This window comes from Aspergillus lucknowensis (genome assembly GCF_044049455.1).
Source record: "Aspergillus lucknowensis strain CBS 449.75 chromosome Unknown BJX67scaffold_34, whole genome shotgun sequence".
Classification (NCBI taxonomy): domain Eukaryota; kingdom Fungi; phylum Ascomycota; class Eurotiomycetes; order Eurotiales; family Aspergillaceae; genus Aspergillus; species Aspergillus lucknowensis.
In genome coordinates this window covers 93,697-111,930 of record NW_027263578.1, presented here as the reverse complement: position 1 = coordinate 111,930, position 18,234 = coordinate 93,697, and the positions used below count along the sequence as shown (strand labels likewise).

General features: G+C 52.1%; 8 protein-coding genes across 8 annotated transcripts; 4 read left to right on the top strand and 4 right to left on the bottom strand.

Annotated features, from left to right (window-relative positions):
* Positions 1 to 66: 66 nt before the first annotated feature.
* BJX67DRAFT_383116 (mitochondrial 54S ribosomal protein mL43) lies at positions 67 to 605 on the top strand (the record flags this gene model as incomplete). Its single annotated transcript, XM_071033387.1, has 3 exons — positions 67 to 105; positions 171 to 253; positions 314 to 605. The coding sequence occupies 3 exons, from the start codon at positions 67 to 69 to the stop codon at positions 603 to 605; spliced, it is 414 nt and encodes a 137-aa protein (XP_070884098.1).
* A 280-nt stretch (positions 606 to 885) lies between these two features.
* On the bottom strand, positions 886 to 2,374 carry BJX67DRAFT_188502 (putative RING finger domain protein). Its single transcript, XM_071025285.1, has 3 exons — positions 2,051 to 2,374; positions 1,181 to 1,966; positions 886 to 1,122 (listed from the first exon to the last, which is right to left on the bottom strand). The coding sequence occupies exons 1-3, from the start codon at positions 2,093 to 2,095 to the stop codon at positions 976 to 978; spliced, it is 978 nt and encodes a 325-aa protein (XP_070884097.1). The 5' UTR covers positions 2,096 to 2,374; the 3' UTR covers positions 886 to 975.
* A 97-nt stretch (positions 2,375 to 2,471) lies between these two features.
* BJX67DRAFT_359305 (WD repeat PRP19 family protein) lies at positions 2,472 to 4,392 on the bottom strand. The gene is made up of 5 exons (XM_071029665.1): positions 4,304 to 4,392; positions 4,202 to 4,246; positions 3,704 to 4,145; positions 3,176 to 3,639; positions 2,472 to 3,118 (listed from the first exon to the last, which is right to left on the bottom strand). Exons 1-5 carry the CDS (start codon positions 4,314 to 4,316, stop codon positions 2,655 to 2,657), a joined length of 1,428 nt encoding a protein of 475 aa, XP_070884096.1. The 5' UTR covers positions 4,317 to 4,392; the 3' UTR covers positions 2,472 to 2,654.
* A 340-nt stretch (positions 4,393 to 4,732) lies between these two features.
* Positions 4,733 to 5,282, top strand: BJX67DRAFT_383114 (DUF4604 domain-containing protein; the record flags this gene model as incomplete). Its single annotated transcript, XM_071033386.1, has 2 exons — positions 4,733 to 4,775; positions 4,813 to 5,282. The coding sequence occupies 2 exons, from the start codon at positions 4,733 to 4,735 to the stop codon at positions 5,280 to 5,282; spliced, it is 513 nt and encodes a 170-aa protein (XP_070884095.1).
* Positions 5,283 to 5,471: 189 nt separating this feature from the next.
* BJX67DRAFT_188439 (GTPase RIA1) lies at positions 5,472 to 9,305 on the top strand. Its single transcript, XM_071025283.1, has 6 exons — positions 5,472 to 5,722; positions 5,804 to 5,824; positions 5,895 to 6,817; positions 6,863 to 8,386; positions 8,457 to 8,779; positions 8,839 to 9,305. The coding sequence occupies exons 1-6, from the start codon at positions 5,660 to 5,662 to the stop codon at positions 9,216 to 9,218; spliced, it is 3,234 nt and encodes a 1,077-aa protein (XP_070884094.1). The 5' UTR covers positions 5,472 to 5,659; the 3' UTR covers positions 9,219 to 9,305.
* Positions 9,306 to 9,311: 6 nt separating this feature from the next.
* BJX67DRAFT_359297 (exosome non-catalytic core subunit CSL4) lies at positions 9,312 to 10,811 on the bottom strand. The gene has a single exon (XM_071029664.1). It carries the CDS (start codon positions 10,786 to 10,788, stop codon positions 10,060 to 10,062), a length of 729 nt encoding a protein of 242 aa, XP_070884093.1. The 5' UTR covers positions 10,789 to 10,811; the 3' UTR covers positions 9,312 to 10,059.
* A 410-nt stretch (positions 10,812 to 11,221) lies between these two features.
* On the bottom strand, positions 11,222 to 13,845 carry vac8 (protein anchor VAC8). The gene is made up of 6 exons (XM_071025282.1): positions 13,227 to 13,845; positions 13,016 to 13,136; positions 12,840 to 12,953; positions 12,547 to 12,792; positions 11,733 to 12,482; positions 11,222 to 11,668 (listed from the first exon to the last, which is right to left on the bottom strand). The coding sequence occupies exons 1-6, from the start codon at positions 13,398 to 13,400 to the stop codon at positions 11,337 to 11,339; spliced, it is 1,737 nt and encodes a 578-aa protein (XP_070884092.1). The 5' UTR covers positions 13,401 to 13,845; the 3' UTR covers positions 11,222 to 11,336.
* A 2,251-nt stretch (positions 13,846 to 16,096) lies between these two features.
* BJX67DRAFT_383110 (FHA domain protein) lies at positions 16,097 to 17,964 on the top strand (the record flags this gene model as incomplete). Its single annotated transcript, XM_071033385.1, has 3 exons — positions 16,097 to 17,169; positions 17,225 to 17,321; positions 17,377 to 17,964. 3 exons carry the CDS (start codon positions 16,097 to 16,099, stop codon positions 17,962 to 17,964), a joined length of 1,758 nt encoding a protein of 585 aa, XP_070884091.1.
* Between the last annotated feature and the right edge of the window lie 270 nt (positions 17,965 to 18,234).

Here is an 18,234-nt window from a genome sequence, read left to right as displayed (position 1 = left end):
TTGGATGGCCGAAAAAGTCACCTTGAGTCCGACCTGCAAAGCGAGAACTCTACAAATGTCACAACAATGCCGTTAAAGGGGATCCGAACAGTCACCGCCGCTAGAGTATGTACACTGCTCCGTATTTATTTGGCATCCGCGGCCACGGTTATCGCTAACACTCGCACCAGAATGGCGTGGGCGCCTTCATCTTGCAATGCAAGCGCCTTGATTTCCACTACTGCGACTGGGCGGGGAGCTCTCGGGGAATGGTGTATGTTGTCATTCACTTTCAATTACTTTGATTGATTGATGCTAATCTCAGCGACGGCAGGTCTTTCCTGAAGCACTCTCTTCCCGCGTTCGCGAAAGAGAACCCACAGATCGAGATCCGAGTATCGCCACGACCACACAAGCACCCGGTTATCAAGGGTCACTACATCAACGGACGAGAAAAGGCTGTTTGTGTGCGAAATCTCGAGCCCGAACAAATCCTCCAAAAGGCGAATCTACTGAAGGAGGCAAGTGGAGAGAAGCTGAAGCGCACCAAGAAGCCCGTAACAAGTATCAATGAAAGTGTGCGTGGCATCTGGTCTCCGTACCATGGGGATCTCAGGACAATTTAGGTCTGGTCTTTCGTTGGTTTATAACAGCGGTGTTTCTTGTCGGCTTTGCATCCTAGGGGTTCTCGAGTCTTTGTTTTATGGGCTTTGTATATGGTTGACGACCAAGATGTATCATACTTACAGTATACCATCTGGAATCGATATTCAGGATGATCAAGAGATCCACGTCTATTACTGTCTTCTTGAGTGAGATATTAACTTGAAACACGAGATAACCAAAAGCTTCGCCGCTATGGCGAAGTATTTACACCGAATCCATGCCTGGGCACCAATGCAATGAGGGTATCGCGAACATACAAAGAAGAGCTTGAAAACAAGGGCCCATCCCATAACCTGACCATGCATGCAGATATAAAGACTCCCGGTACCATCATAAATACACCTGAAACATCGATTTGGGAGCACTGATCGGCTTTCCGCAGTCAGGGACTGGACATTTCGCAAAAGGCTTTGTTCTTGAGCTCGTCTTCTTTGCCTTGGTGAGAGAGCGATTCGTGGCGCATTCCCCGCAATAAACCTGTATAGGTAGTTCGTTAGATGCTAGTTGGGTTAAAGTTTGGAACGGCAATACTAACATGTCCACATTGTTTAGCCACCCAGATTTGCTGCTTCGTATCGTCCCCTGTTCCAAGCTCTTCATCACAGTTCGGACAAGTGGCGATATCGTCCTCCTCGACAGACCTGGTGAACCCTTCTGGAGCTGGACTTGGAGGCTTATACGAGCTTTGTGGCCGGGTCACTTCAGGTGTTGACCCTGGGAGTTGCCAATCATCGAGATCCAGATTTATTGTGAAGTCCATAGCATCGACATCTCCAATCAGCAGAGTCTCGAGCTCCGCACGGGAGAGATGAGATGCCGCGCGCCACGGGACCTCCCGTCTATAAGCTGGTTCGTTGGCAGATCCGAAGAAGCTCGCATGCGGAAGCGGAAGCATCCGCCAGAAGTTCGAGCTCATGAGGCCGGGTGTCCTTGGAGGGGGTCGAGGTGGTGGTGGGAGCTGTTGTCTCACTGTCGACGACAGAAACTGTACTTCGGGGCTACTCGGAGTATCTGGTTCTTGCTCTTCTAAGTCGACGACGTCCGCGATGATATCTCGCCCAAACCGAGGTGGCCGAGGCCGCCGTGAACTGCTCTCCCCCCCAGAAGCTTGTTGCTCCCGGGAAACTTCCGGTGAGTCCGGTTCATTTGTGAGATCAATAACCTCTTCCTCACGTTGTGCAGATGAAGTAGCTGGACGACGAAAATCGAGTCCATCGCCCGGGTACCGGACAGTCGGAAGCGCGAGTGGCGGCAGGGGAGGGTAAGTGGTGGAATTCGAGGATTGGGCTTGTGGTGTGGCTGAGAGATCCCGACGAGGTCGCTATAACACATACATAATCGTCAGTAGGGTTACGGAGAGCAATGGGGAGATCCCGCAGAGAGGGGGAATTCGGGGGGTATCGACCTTTCTTCGCCGAGCGGCAAGGAACTGAACGGAGTCGGAATTCATATCGGAGATGGTGAGGATAGAGTGGCGACAGTTTGAAATGCCCTCAGGGAAAGGAGACGAGAAAAGAGAGGATCGTGAGATAAAGGGGGAATAAAGAAAAGAAGCTGAAAGGTTTCGGAGTTGTAGTCGTTGCGCCCGGAAATGTGGTAGTTAGCGGTGGAGGTCATTATCCAATTGCTTAGTGAGGGGGACGCGATAACTAGTTATTCCAGTCCAGATTCGAGTCCTGCATCGGAGGGCCAGCCCGTCCGCCTTCTGGCTCGTTGGGCCTCTGTGTTGCTTTTAGCGCTCCACCCTGAGGCCTATTCTCCCGTTTATCACAATGGACAGAGCGCAAATGGGGAGGGTATTTCCCTGCCCCTCGCGTCAAGTGCACCAGCAGGTTGTGATTTGATAAGAGGCAGCAGATATTGACAGCCCATGGACTGACCCTTTTATGCTTTGCCCTTTATTCTCCTAACTATTTCGCCTCGCAAAACACCTAAAAGTACAAAAATAGAATCGTGAAGAATCAAATCGACAAAGGATCTCTCTACTGTTTCCGAAATATCAGTCATCATTACTGCGCGGTCAACACCGTCAATCCGCCTTCAGTATTCAGCGCCACTATGCTCTTAGCGGCAGATCCCCAGGCCACAGCTACCGCAGGAACGGCACTCCGCAAAGTTTCTGACCACGCCTTTGATGACTTTGAGTATTGCTGGACAGTCAAACCGCTCGGGCCGCCGGTAAGGAGGAATTGTCCCGTGTAGTCCCAATGGATTGAGTCAACTTGGCCGCCGGTTTCGAGGACCTTGATTTCTTTGGAGCTGCGTAGATCCCATATAGAGACCATAGTCGAATTCTCCGTCACCGCGGCCAAGAATGTACCATTCTCGGAGAAGAAAACCCGTTTGACAGGACCAGTCAGGTCGTAATTCGCAGCCACAGCACCTGTTTTGAGATCGTAGATCTTAATCCGCCCATCCGCACCACCAGCGGCAAGGAGGTGGCCATCTGGATGAAACTGCACCGAGAGGAGGGCTAAATAAAAGGACCATCTTAGCTATATTCCAGAATGGGGGTTCGGGATATGCTTACATGCGTCACTGAAGTTCTGGGTGATAACCGCATTCGTTGTCAGATCATACAGCACATAGCTCTTGTCCGCCCCAACAGAGGCAACGATATCGCCCGTTGCATGCAACGCGAGACCTGTGGCTGCACCAGCGTGAGAGTTGAAGTTTGCAACCTCCTGACCACCCTCGAATACCCTCACGGAGCCCGTAACAGAGGCTACGACTGCCTTGCCGCCAGCCCAGATAGCATAGGTTACTGGACCGTTTGTCTGAAGACTGTGAACGACCTGTTTCTGAGACAGCGAGAAAACGCCAACAACGCCCTCAGCGGTCTCGACAAGCGCTGAATCACCAGATGAATCCACCGATAGTGTTTTCCCTCCGGGAAAGACGGGATCTGTGTTCTCGACGGGCTTGTAGGCGGAAATTGCTTCACTCGTCGCCCATCCCTCGGGAATAGGACGCTTACGTCGGGTCTTGGAGAGGCTGCCCATAGTTAGATGATATCCTCGAGGGAAAGCAGAGGGGAACGGTGTCTCGGTGGACTTACGACGCTTGGGTGCTCTCAACTCTAGTCAAAACCTCCTCAGGCAGACCAGTCGAGTCTACCTGCATAGCATCACCCGCTGCTCCAACAGCCCTAGCACCAACAGTAACCTTAGACAGCGCGTCGCGTGCCTCGTCTCTTTCCTTTGTTAACCGTGCGATCACCCGCACGGCCGCATCGTGCTGATAGAGCGCCGTACTTAGCTCTTGTCGTGTCTGAGCGAGGGTCTGACGTAGTGTGTATGTCTCCAAAGCCAGCGCATCCCATTCCTCCTGAAACACACTGAGCAATGAGGGGATCGAGGTGAGTGTCGGGGGTCGGGGTCGGACGACGCGCTGGGCCTTAACCTCAATCAGGTCATCGGGAGAGAGCTCTTCTCCCGTCACGGGATCTTTTCCATGCTCGGAGATATAAGCTTCAATGAGGCGCTTTTCGAAGACGCTGCCTGGCCAAAAAGTTAGAGATTGAAGCTGGTTACTCTCCAGGTGTTCGCAAACTTACCGCTCTTGGGAGAGACGACAGGCACCGCAGGTGCCTCTCCGGAAACTGTCGCAAATATTGTTAATACTAGACACAGTTCAAAGGCTATTCATATCTACTTACTTGCGCACAGCATGGTTTATGATTGCTTGTTTGGTGGAAGAGACTGTTGGAGACTGAAGCTGCGGCTCCTTGACTTTTCGACTGAAGCTGGATTTGGACTAGTGCCACCGCCGAAGCTGGCCGATCGCTCATTGCTTGGCGACCAACACCTTTCCAGCAACAACTCACGCTGTCGGCAGTGATCCTTCTTGAAGTGTGTTCACAGCCTTCTCGGTGACCCAGTCATCTTGTTTGAGATGATACTCTTCCTCCTTATCGCCTCGACTGATATGCTCATCGCCGAACCGATGCGAGCATTGTTACGTGCTGACCCTTCTCTGCCTTGATGCGCTGAAGCATGAGGATCGATTTCGTTCTCTTGCGTAATTTATTCAGCGTACGAGGGAGGCTTTCTACTCCGAAGCCGAGTTGACACTCTCACAACGAACGATGTCGCATAACGCGAAGAACCTCGCCTACGGCAAGTTACATGGTCTTCTCCAAAACTCCCGTCCTAACACTGATTCCAGATGCGAAAGAGCCTGCATTTCTACAGCGACTTCGAGGTCAATTCGGAAGCAGCTCCGGTGGCTTAGAGCGCCCGGCGTCTCAACGACCCCGCCGACTACGAGAGGATAATGAGGATGATGGGCCGACGTATGTCGATGCAGAGAGCAACGAGGTTATATCCAAGGAGGAATACGAGGCCATGGTGAATGGCGGTGATGAAGAACGAACCGAAGGCAACGGAGGAGACCAGAGGAAATCCTCTACTGAAGGTACCGCGGAGAGCGGCGCGGCGGAGGCGAAGAAAGCGGCAACGTCGAAGCAAAACCTAGCAGAGATTGGAGGGCCACGGAAGCGAAAGCAAGCCAAAGTTGTTGGAGATGAAGTTCCGGAAGGCGAAAGTGAGGAGACACAGACGAAGAAATTGGAGGCTCGAAAACCGACACATGAGAAAAAGAAGAAAAAGAAAATAAAACTCTCCTTCGAGGAGTGATTGTAGTCAGCGTTCCATAGTAAACATCCAGTCCAGTGGTGCATCGCGACCCAGTCACTTTATCGACCAGATTCCATCGCAAAGCCCATGAATAACTCCCCCACTTACCATCGTCGAAACCGAGTAAGCTGGACAGCAGATGACTCATTTATCCTCATCCTGAATCAGGAAGTTTCTTGGGATTTCCAGGTTGCGGCTGTGCGCTGGCTCGAGTCTTTCTTTGCCAGAGTTCCCTTTCAGTCGTTGAGAGAAATATTTTACCCGGTGCAGCTCAAAAACCGCAGCACCGAGCAAAATCCCCACGCGCCAAATTCCTCCGTACTACTGGCGTCCTCCATACTGTGGCCGCTGGTTAGCAGCGCCATCTGTCGCCGAAAATGCCTGTTGTCAGCGTAGAGGATCTCGTCCGTCTTCAACGGAAGCCCGACGACATTCGCAATGTTCGTTGCCCCTCCATTATCAATCCATCCCACTTCGACTCCAGAACCGGTGACGTTCCAGATTGACTAACCACTTCTTAGATATGTATACTAGCACATGTTGTACGTGATATGAGAAATGTTATTCTTGGAGTGGTACCATGAATTCATCTGATAATTCGTGTGGCTCCAGGATCATGGGAAAACATCGCTCACAGACAGTCTTATCGCCACTAACGGCATCATCTCGCCGAAGCTGGCGGGGAAGATCCGCTACTTGGACTCGCGACCAGATGAACAGCTACGCGGGATCACTATGGAGTCTTCTGCGATATCCCTCTTCTTTTCCATGATGCGCCGTTCTGCTCCAGATGCCCAACCGGAAGCCAAAGAGTACCTCATCAACTTGATCGACTCGCCCGGTCACATCGATTTCAGCAGCGAAGTATCAACAGCTTCGCGTCTCTGTGATGGCGCGGTGGTTTTAGTCGATGCTGTGGAGGGTGTATGCAGTCAAACAGTTACCGTTCTTCGCCAAACTTGGGTCGAGCAACTGAAACCAATTCTTGTCATCAACAAGATGGATAGACTGGTAACTGAACTTCAGATGAGTCCTGCCGAGGCTTATTCCCATCTCAGCAGACTTCTGGAACAGGTGAACGCCGTCATAGGTAGCTTTTACCAAGGAGAACGAATGGAGGAAGACCTCCAGTGGCGAGTGCGTATGGAAGAACGTGTGAACGCCGCAGCTCAACAGAAACAGGCACAAGATGGCGATGCTGAGTCAAGCGTTGATGGGACAGAATTCGAAGAACGAGACGATGAGGATCTCTACTTCGCACCCGAGAAAAATAACGTTATCTTCTGCAGCGCCGTTGACGGTTGGGCCTTTACCATACGGCAATTCGCCGCCATCTACGAGAGAAAACTCGGGATTAAGAGGGCGATCCTTGAAAAAGTCCTCTGGGGAGATTACTATCTCGATCCTAAAACGAAAAGAGTTCTCGGCCAGAAACACCTCAAAGGACGATCCTTGAAGCCCATGTTTGTGCAGTTGGTGTTAGATAGCGTGTGGGCTGCATATGAAGCCACTACTGGTGGGGGTAAAGGCAAAGGGTACGAACAGAAACCGATAATCAATTCATACTAACTATCTTATAGTGATCCTGCATTACTAGAGAAAATTACGAAGTCTCTAGCTATCACCATTCCGCCGTACATTCTACGCTCGAGAGATCCTAGAAACATAATGGCCACGTTATTCTCGCAGTGGTTACCTCTCTCTACCGCACTTCTAGTCTCAGTCATTGAATATCTTCCCAGCCCGAGAGCAGCTCAAGCTTCTCGACTACCTCCTATGATTGAAGAGTCTCCAGGGTCGAAGTTTGTTGACGCAAGGGTGGTAGATGCGATGGTTGAGTTCAAAACCGGGCCCGGTGAGCCGGTTGTCGCATATGTCAGCAAGATGGCCGCTATTCCAGAGAGTGAATTACTATCAAGTAAGAAGAACTCGGGAGGAACCATGTCTGCGGACGAAGCTAGGGAAATCGCCCGGAAGAAGCGAGAAGAGATCGCCAAGCTGCAAGCAGAAGCCAGTATCGGTCAAGAAGACGACTTTTCAAGAGTCACATCCGCGTTCGAACAGGTTTCAGTGAACGACACTGACGAGGACAATCATGAGCAGAAAGAAGACCCCGAGCACTTGATTGGGTTTGCCCGCCTCTATTCTGGAACTCTCTCGGTAGGAGATTCTGTTTACGTCCTTCCGCCCAAATTCTCGCCCGAACAACCACACACAAACCCTGAGCCGCAGAAAGTGATAGTAACAGACCTCTATCTACTAATGGGAAGAAGTCTTGAGCCCCTTCAGTCCGTGCCCGCAGGTGTCGTCTTCGGTATTGGAGGTCTAGCGGGTCACATCCTGAAGACGGGCACTCTTTGTTCGCAGCTAGAGGGGGGTATCAACTTGGCTGGTGTCTCTCTGGATACTCCTCCAATCGTGCGAGTTGCCCTTGAACCCGCTAATCCATCGGATCTCAGTAAGATGGTTACAGGCCTGCGTCTCCTCGAGCAGAGTGACCCATGTGCCCTATACGAAGTACTTCCCAACGGTGAGCACGTCATATTGACCGCTGGTGAACTACACCTCGAACGCTGCCTAAAGGATCTCCGCGAACGTTTCGCCAAGTGCGAGATTCAAACTGGCGAGACCATCGTTCCCTATCGAGAAACCATCGTCAATGCGCCGGAGATGGCGGCTCCGAAGAACCCAGAACTAGGAAGAGGGGGGGTGTTGACAATGTCGGCATCGAAGCAGTTGACAATCCGGCTACGGGTCGTTCCTTTACCGTCTGAAGTCACAGAGTTCTTTACCAAACACGTTGGAACTATTAAACGCCTACAGTCCGAGAAGCGCACGGCCAAATCCGAGGCTGAACTTGGAGCCCTCCCGTCTGATGGTACGCAGCAGGTTGAGGCTCCCGACGTTGCAGGCGAGGCGAGAGAAGGTGCCTTACTTTCACTTGACAATTTCAAAAAGGAGCTCAACAAGCTTTTCGTCGATGAAGTCAAAGAAGATAAAGGGCTGTGGAAGGATGTAGTTGAGAGGATCATAGCCTTCGGCCCTCGACGGATAGGCCCTAACGTCCTTGTTGACGCAACCACCGTCAACACCTGCGAGAAATTGTATGCCATCCCCTTAGTGCCCCTCCATGATCATATAAATTGTCTTAAAGCGCTAACAAAAACAAATCAGCCTTCTCGATGATCCCAAACTGCAGCCCAATGCTCTTCCCGAAACCGCCAGCCGTGATGCCCTTGTCGTCCGCGATTTCTGCGACAAGATCGCATACGCCTTTCAGCTTGCTACGGGGCAAGGCCCACTATGTCAAGAGCCCATCCACGGAACCGCCGTCTTTCTAGAGGCGATCCAGATCAACGCCGCAGAAGGCGAAATTGATCTCGGTCGTCTTACGGGCGAAACAATCCGCCTCGCCCGTGAAAGCATCTCTCAGGGTTTCCTTGACTGGAGCCCCAGAATCATGCTTGCCATGTACAGTTGTGAAATTCAAGCGTCTAGTATGTCCGCCCTGATCCACCTCTTCAACCGCATCCTAACCTGACTGTTTCACCTATAGCCGAGGTTCTTGGCCGTGTCTACGGCGTTATAACCCGCCGCCGCGGCCGCATCCTGTCCGAAACGATGAAAGAAGGAACCCCCTTCTTTACGATCCTCTCTCTCCTCCCCGTCGCCGAATCCTTCGGTTTCGCCGAAGAAATCCGCAAGCGGACCTCTGGAGCCGCACAGCCGCAGCTCATCTTCGCTGGCTTCGAAGCCCTAGACGAGGACCCGTTCTGGGTGCCTGCGACGGAAGAGGAACTTGAGGACTTGGGCGAACTTGCGGATCGCGAGAATGTTGCGAAACAGTATATGGATGCTGTTAGGGCGAGAAAGGGCCTTTTCGTGCAGGGGAGGAAGTTGATTGATGCTGAGAAGCAGAAGACGCTGAAGAAGTAGATGCTGGATGCACATATCATTTTTGTGAAGACATTTTATCAAAATCAAGGCGGAAAAGAAGTTTTGGTATGAATAGAGATGGAAAATCTTCCCCATTAGCGATCATTCTTTGTATACTGTATATATATCACCTAAAAAAAATACCGAGATTCTACTGAGCTCCGCATTTTGCCCATGCTCAGACCAAGCATTGACAACAGATACGTACAAATGATCGAATGTGTGCCCGAGTTCGTAACAACTTTCGAAATCCACAACGTCGGAAAAGAAAGGTCAAAAACAAGGGTCGTGGAGATGGAAGCCTCCACGCGACGAAACCATTTCTCTTCCTCCAGTGACAAACACAGTCCAGCACTGACAGGCCAGGACCATGGATACTGAGGAGGATGTCAATCTCATGGATCGGGATGAGACGCAAAGTTAGAACGAAGAACGTCCTCGTAGGTGTAAATAATAGCGTTCATTGGGTATCTTGATAAGTAAGTTACGTTCCTCGCTAATGTCATGTTTGAAGCAGGGATGATTCCTTATGCTTGCGAATAGCAGTGTGGTAGGACTGTCGTCACGGGCGCCAACACAGCAGTGTTGCTACCTTGCTGCAGGATATCCGGGGCTTTTGGACTGATGTTGGTCCTCGGTCTTTCGACCACGGATGTGCGGTCAGAAGGCATTGTCTCCCGGTGTACTGCGGCAATGTCGGGTCACAGAGAGGCTCATTCGGGGTCCTGTCGGTTACCCGACGGGCCCTCAGTGGGAGGATACTAGGATGCATTCCCCAGACGTGTAAAATGGGATGTGAAAAGCCACTCCAAGGTTCGATGACACAAGATGATACCTGTGCTCAAAAGGGCCTCGCTACTTTCCTTTGTTCCGCAGCCCCAGTAACAGGATCTCTCATTTCCTTCCAACTAACCGGGAACATCATATTCCCCGCCTCGCTGCGCGCCATCACAACACCCAGATCATTCCGCGCCGTAGTGAGATAATAGAAACTCTGATCACCGAGCGAAATCACCGTCCCACGCACGATGTCTCCAACACGGAACATTTCATCCATAACGACCCGGTCTTTCTCCACGGCTCGGACGTCCTCCTTCCGGATAAGTGCCTGGAACCGAAGTTCATCGGAGCTGCTGTGGTTCTCCGGGTTCGCTGCAGAGGAGAGGATAGACTCGATATTATCGTTGTCTGACGCGGACTGTAGGGGGTTCAAGGCTTTAGAGCTCGCCGATTCGTCGAGGACAACGAGAATCGAGACTGTGGCTTGTCGTTTCTGTACGCGGGTCACCCGTGCCAATACCACTGAATCAACTCCTGGTAATGTGTTGTACTTGGGCTTGGATTTGGATGCGGCTGTTGCCGAAGGAGTCGTCTTCACTCGTGCCGTTCTTGAAATGCTGATCGTGGATTTCGCCTGAGACTTCGGTTGTGCAGGGTCTACAAAAACCGGCCCAGCAATCGATGCATAGACGTGAGAGTGATGAACATGGGTGCCGGGGCCGGCAGTGAATGTGGTCACCGACCCCAAACGCTGTCCCGGGATAGCGAGAGATGGCAGAGAGCTCGTCATCCCCGGAAAGAAATTGAATGGGCAACAGGAGAAGGAACAAACGAGAAATCAATCTGAGGCTCAAAAGTTCTTTTCCCAAAGTGGGTCGGCTCGGAACCAGAGTTTACCCGAGGCCCAACAGCCCAGACAAGTACAAGTAGGCAACGGAGACGAAAGAAAGAAAATCGAATATTTATGGATGGATATACACTATATCTAAGTATGCTTCAAATAGGGGAAGAAATCCAGTTCTGGCCAGCACGACTTCCCGAATTATGCGCGGACACGGCCGCGAACGAACCACAGCGACAAACCGAACAGAAAGAGACAAGCCCATGAAAGAGATATAGATCCATCGTATCACACCGAATGCTCGCTGAAAAAATGAAGCGACACCGAAGCAAATGCCCCCGAACACCCGTAGCACATGAAAACAATGTATATCAAAGAAGAAAGATCAGATGATGCATCTGATAAGGAGGTGATGAGAAGGAAACACAAGGCTCCAGCGAATGGAAACACATCGCTTAGAAAGCAGCGAGAGAGACGAGGAGCGGAAGGCGGAGGCATTAACCCTCTACGAGCGTCTGCCTAGGACCACCTCCGAGAAACTCGAGGCACCGCCGTGCCAACGCAATGACTTCGGCTTCCCCATCTTCCGTGTCCTCTTCATCGGATTCGATGTTCTTGTCCGATATTGACTTGACCATCTGGACAATATCTTCTGATTGTGCGATGTAGCCTATGAGGCGCCTGTCCTCCGACTCCAGGAGCTGAAGAAGTGTCCAGATGGCAATGTGTTGGAAAGTGGGGTCTCCACTCGCAAGGAATCGCTTCAAGTAACCATGAATTCCTCCATTGGGATTCGCCCAGTCACGAACGAAGATGGAGTAATCTCCAACTGCAATACGTAAGTCACTGATCGCATGCACGTGAAATCTGAAAGCACGTGAGTTGATACATACCTTTTGAAGAGAGATTGCCTAAAGCAGCTGCACTGTTTCCTTGAACTTCAATGCTCTCCGACTCCGTCAGGGGGATAAGCACATCGAATACACCGAGGTTGAGAAGATGTGGCTTCAAGTCATCGCTCAGGGCCAAGACGGCTATAGCAGCGGTCATCTCGGATTGAACGCTGATTGGTACGCGCAGGACAAGGTCTTTACACTTCTGAACCGCACCAGCCTGGAGAACGAGCTCTTTGTTCCGATCCGAGCTAGCAGCGAGATTCCGAAGCGTAGAGATGGCGTGGCACTGGATCTCCTCATTATCCGTCGACCCCAAAAGATCGACCAGGGGTTTGAGGAACCCAGCATCTATGATGGGAGACTCATTGAGAGGGTGGATAGAGATATTACGAATGCACGCGACGGCCGATAGTATGAGAGGAAGATAGGCTGACTGTAAGAGGCGGAGGAGGGGGGGTAATCCCTTGGCACGGACAATCTCAAGCTGGTACTTCTCGTCGGAGGCAAGGTTGCGAAGAGCTAAGGCAGCCTGGCACTGGACCTTCGGCGTCGATGAGTCCATTAAGTGCACAAGGGATTGCACCAACCGCGACTCTGTCTGGGCGAGCCTCTTGCGATTCGATGAGTCTACGGCGATATTGCTAAGGGCGGTTGTGCAATAGTACTGGACATCGACGTCGGAGGAGGAAAGGAGCTGAACAAGAACGGGTATCGCGCCGGCGTTAACAAGCTGTTGCCTATTGTCGTCTGGGAGGCAAGTTAGAGAGGCTCCAAGGAAATGTACGACGCTGCGCAGGTGTAGGATGCCTACCCGAATGTGTCATGTTCAGAAGAGCTCCCGTTGCATTGCGCTGGACACGCATGTCTCTTGATTTTGCGAGGCGAATTAGAGGGCCCAGGGCGCCAGACCGGGCAATCTTAGCCTTGTTTTCTTCATGCGTAGCAAGGTTAGTAATGCAGCCGACTGCATTACATTGGACCTCAACATTAGGCGACATCATCTGCTTAATTAGCGGGGCAAGCCCTCCCAGGGCGACGATTAACACCTTGTTGTCCGCTGCTTTCTGTCAGCAACGATCGAGGTGTGATGCAAGATGAACCGACCATTCACAGCAAGGTTCCCAAGAGCTGCACTGGCAGCTCGTTGGACCTCAATGTCAGAACTCTGTAGTAAGAAAAGGATCGGTTCGAGTGTGTCACGATCCACTTCGCGCACATCTGTTCCCAGACCCAGCATTAGATATCAGGAACCACCATTCTCCAAATCCGGTCGCACATACCTCGTTCCGTAATCTCGGCAAATGTTAGGCTCGCGCTTCTTTGGAGGTCGACATTGTCGGAATACACTAGAGTACTGAGGGCTCGCAGAGGTTCACCAGAAAAGAAATCCGTTTCGGCCCGCTATTCGTGGACGTTAGCAGAGCGAAAAGTCAGTATGATGTGGTAGATATAGAGACGAAAGGATCTGTATCCGGAGAAAGGCCAACTTACATTCTCGAGGTAGCCGAGGAGATCAGACACAGCTTCGCGTTCGTTGTCGGCAAGAGTTGTTTCGTAGATTCCGTCTCTCGAGCGACCGCCAAAAGGACCGAGACACGCAGTTATATGGCACCAGTCGTCCACTGACGACAGACAATATAGGCATGCGTTCGCAATTCCAGCCATTTCTTCGGGGGTTAAAGAGACCTGCACGACCAAGACACAGTTCCGCACGCGTCGAGGGTCAAGGAGTGAAAGGGGGCTGGATGGCAGTCGCTGCAAAAACGGAAAGCATACGCCGGAGGTTGCTGTTTCCCTTTTCGCGATATCCGTTCTCGCTATGCCAAATAAACACTTCACAGGTCCCAAAGGCGCCGACGAACCGGAGTAGAGAAGAAGGGGATGTAAGGAAACGACGGGATGGGGATGCGAGGTAGGAGGGGGCCTAGCTCTGCATGTGGGAGCTGAAGCTTGGAAAAACAACAGCACCGCCGGGCGGCGGAAAGAAGGAAAATCGAGGGATAACGACCGGTAATCTGCCTTTCAGAACCTGTCTGTCCGGAAGATGGCGAATCTGATTCCAAAGACGGCCCTGTCGCAGTCGGGACGGCAACGATGGAAGAGGGGGAAGAGAAGGGCGAGGATAGAGTTGAGTGAATGACCAAGCGGGTTTAGTATGGGTGACGAGCAGCTCTGCTCCAGCTTGCCGGGCGGCTGGTGACTGCCCCCGTGGGCGGGCGAATGACAGCGCGCATATCTCGAGCGGATCACCAACCACACTACATCATCGCCGTCCAGGCTCTGACATGCACTCAACAACAGGCGCGGGGAAACAACTGTCTCTTGGTAAATTGGCCTCGCAGGCTCAAGCTGCACTGTGCAAGCCCGCTATCTTGGGAACCACGCAGATAGAAATAGGAACGGCGAGTGATTGGTGCTTGGAGCGACCTGTTATCATATCGATCTCGTTACACTGCTGTCGAGTCATCTGTCCCCCAGGGGCGTTCCTCATGCGTGTGAGATAGTGTAAAATCAGGACACCGGTCTCCAGTCTTCACTTCCCCCTGGTATGAAGTCTTGCCCTCGGTTGCGACGAAACTCGGCTCAAATTATCCAGGATCGACCTCAATTGCACATCGGCCGCGTCGACGGCTAGGGTGTTCTCGCACTTGGTTAGGATGCGACCTGGGATACTACTTCAGAAAATAGCGAAAAACCACCATCGCCGAGCCTCCCGAGGTCCGCTTGATCCCGCGAGGTATCCAAGGATTATTGGCGGCGAATCATCAGCAGGCGATGAGTGATTGACAGTACCCGAGCCAGTTCTCAAAAGCCTGCCCTGGACCCCAAACACAATATATATTTAGTATCTCGGGCTCTTGCAGACGATGCTCACCCAACTTATCGTTCAGACAGCCTTGCATTATTCGGTGTGCTAGAACCCCCCGGATACCGAATCCAGAGAGGCCTCATCATCAACATCCACGAGATGCAGCTAAGATCAGTGTTTTGTAACGCTGAGGGCATGAGGTCCACCTGGGATGCCGATCAACGGGCCGAAGATTTCCTCAGCGATGAGACGGGGAATGCTGACATGGCTCTTCGAAACATGTTTACATTGAATCTCCAGAGTGTCCCCGGCCCATTCGCGGCGGGATACGAGGTGGTCCAAGAATCGAGACTTCTTCTTTCGACAACCTGAACATGTGAAACCCCCGTCACATGAGGAGAGAGGCCTATGACCTGGAGGTGAAGCAATTGAGGGCCGTCGTGGATCTCTGCAGCGCCTGCCAAAGCAGGGCTGGACGCTGAGAGGCTCGCCAACTTTTGGCTCCAAGCCTTTGCCCATCAGCCCCGCACGCTAAAACGAGCACTAACGGAGGACGCACACTGCATCTTGCCATCCTTGGCCGAAGGTGGCAACCTTGGAACATCCTGGGAATAAAAGGGATCCCTTCGATGCTCAGGCCCTGCGCGAGCATCTGGTATTCGACTTCGAAACAGGTCCTGGAGAATTACAACAGGAACAACTGAAGAGCGAGTGTATATACGTAGTGCAGCCGTTGAAGATAGAGACGCTGAGAAGATGCAGCATCCATGTTTCGGTATTGCATCCAACTCTGGACCCTGAGGGCGACGACGTTGCCCAGTTCCGCCGTCGCGCTGGCTGTATTCGAGATGTGTTCGAGAAAAAGGGTTTGGGGTGAGATGATGCTCCACTCAGAACGAAGCATTTCGTCATCTTTGGACGACTCAGAGTCTTCCAAATATTATTCTGGAGACTCCAGGCTCTCGAGGATGGATGCACATTCCAGCGATGCCACTCGCCCCCACTGCCCCTGCTGGAGATCGCCTCTTGCCATCTGACCCGCAGAATAGCTGCCATTTTGCCCTCAGTAATGCGGGACAATAACATGGCCGCGTGCCCCTTCGCGCTTTCTCTTTGTTTCTTCCCCTCCGTGTCTTCGAGCTCCTGAGCCTGACCTTGTTCCTGTCCATTGAGGGTTTTCTTCCAGCCTCCGCAGCCGAGTCCAACCCCTCTCAATTTCGATGCACACGACTGCAACTTTTCCCAGTCCTCAACGCTAGTTAATTAGACGCCTCTCGCTCACCGAATCGTGCGATTCACACATCAGGCCACCCAGAATAAACACAGCTATTGCGTCGATCCCACGAAGTATAGAGCTTGGATGGTGGATTTTGCCTCAGGTTGTTCTTCTCTCCCATAGAACCCCGAGACTGGGATACACCTGGGTTTATTCCCTCTCATTCTGTTTTACGTGCAAATTCGCCCCTTTCTCTTCCGTTTTCCTTGCTCCAGCCAGTCCCTTTGCCCACTCCAGGTCGCCTCGGAACTGAGGAAGCCAAACGCCCAACGCCCAATGATGGCAGCGTCTGTCTCCGCCTCCACCTCCACCTCCATTTCCAACCCCCTTCACGGTTCATCCGACAACCGTTCAGGGCCCCTCCGGCGACTGAGCCAACTGCGTGCCTATACGCAAACCCATTTTTCCAGTCAAAACCACTCGTCTACCCCCTCCACCTCTTCGTCGACGTCCAACCCCCAACAACGCCCTGCCCGTCGTCATAGTATCAGCGGCCGCCGTCTGTCTTGGTTTTCCCCTCACGCTACCACCCGCACCGACTCCGCCCAACCGACCCCTGCGGACTCGAGCCCATGCCCCGAACCGCGCACTCAGAGCTCCACCCAGAATCGATACAGTGCGATTTTCTTCCCAGCCCCTCGTGGCTTTGAAACCGACGTGCAATCACCTCCTCAACCCTCCGAACATTCGGAGTCGACCTCGTCGGTATCCTCAACGCAACCGACACTCGAGACCATGGCACGGCTAAGATCCTCATCTCAAAATAATCAAGAGAACCCGAGCGACCAACCTACTAGTGTCCCTGCGCCAACTACGCTCCCTACCACCGCAATCGACTCTCCTGATCCCGTCACCAATGATAGTTCCTCCTCGAGTCCCTCGAAACCAAAACGCGGGGCAACAATCCGATTTTTCCCACACCAAGATTCGAGCCAGAGTTCCCGGCCGTCGTTACCTTTCATCCCTGTTTCGCGAACCCTCCCATCAGACACTTGCAGTATTCGCGTTGGCCGGTATTCTGAGCGAGATGGGCTGCCGGTCCCGAACCCAAGTGAACCGTCGGACGCGCCAGTGGGATTCAAGTCAAAGGTTGTGAGCCGGAAACACTGTGAATTCTTATACCTCAACGGCCTGTGGCATATAAAGGATGTGGGGAGCTCGTCTGGGACGTTTCTCAACCATATGAGGCTGAGCCAGCCTAATATGCCCTCTCGACTATACACAGTCAAAGATGGTGACATCGTTCAGCTTGGTATCGATTTCCGCGGAGGAGAAGAAATGATCTTTCGTTGCGTTCGTTTGAGGATCGAATGTAACAGAGGCTGGCAACAGCAGCCGAACGAGTTCAAGTATGATTTGATTGTCCTGAAATTCCCGTTTGCCCCGGACTAATACGCGATGCAGCAAAAACACCGAAAGCCTCATCAAGAACTTGGGAAAAGGGGAGGCTGCCGATTATTCCGGCTGTCGGGAATGTTCCATCTGTCTCGGTTCGGTCTTGGTAAGTCAAAGCGTATTCACGAGGTTGGAGGATAAAAGGCTAATTTCAGCTGCAGAGGCCTTATCAGTGTCTATTCATGGCGGCCTGTGCCCACGTATGGCATTATAAATGTGTCAGCCGCTTGATCCACACGCCTGACTATCCTATGTTTCAATGCCCGAATTGTCGTGCATACACAGATCTGAGTGCTGAAGTTGATGACTCAAATGATTATGAGGCCGAAGGCTCGAACAAGCAGACTGGAAGCAGTAAAACAGAGCCTACCGATGAGCTACGATCCACAACATGTTCCCCTCAGTTCGAGCCGAGTCGCGCTTCGAGTGATTCACGCACGAGCGAAGACCGCCAAACGCCCGAATTGGCCACCGAGACCGGCCTTGCTGCCGACGTCGAAAACATGCGTCTGTCCGACAATACTCCGTCGGGGCCTGATACTGAAGCGTCAATAGCTTCCGCTCCAAATTCTGGTGCCAGCGTTCCTGGCTGGCAGTCGTTGACCCCGTCATCCAACCAAGTGCCGCCTCGTCAGGCAATTCTACGGGTAGACACCCCTATGCGCTCCGAGTCTTCTGATGAGAATCCTCTCACGCCTCTAAATGAATCTGGCCCATTGGCTTTCGACGGCCGGGCTGGAATGCCCTGAGATGCCGTGTTTCCATACAGTCACCCTACCCTCGACATCCCTATTCCAATTGCATCCTTAACATTGGAAGACATCGCGTGTCATGTCGATCCCCCTTCCATGCCTGGCGTTCTTGCACACTAACTGCGTCTCCCTCTGACTCAACATTTTTTTTTTCTTTTTTTTTTTTTTGGCATTATTCCTCTTGGGAGGTTCCCCAACTCCCCCGCAAGTAGTCAGTGCGAGCTAACATGGAGAGATCTAAAATGGAAATTATTGTGAGGTGTCTTT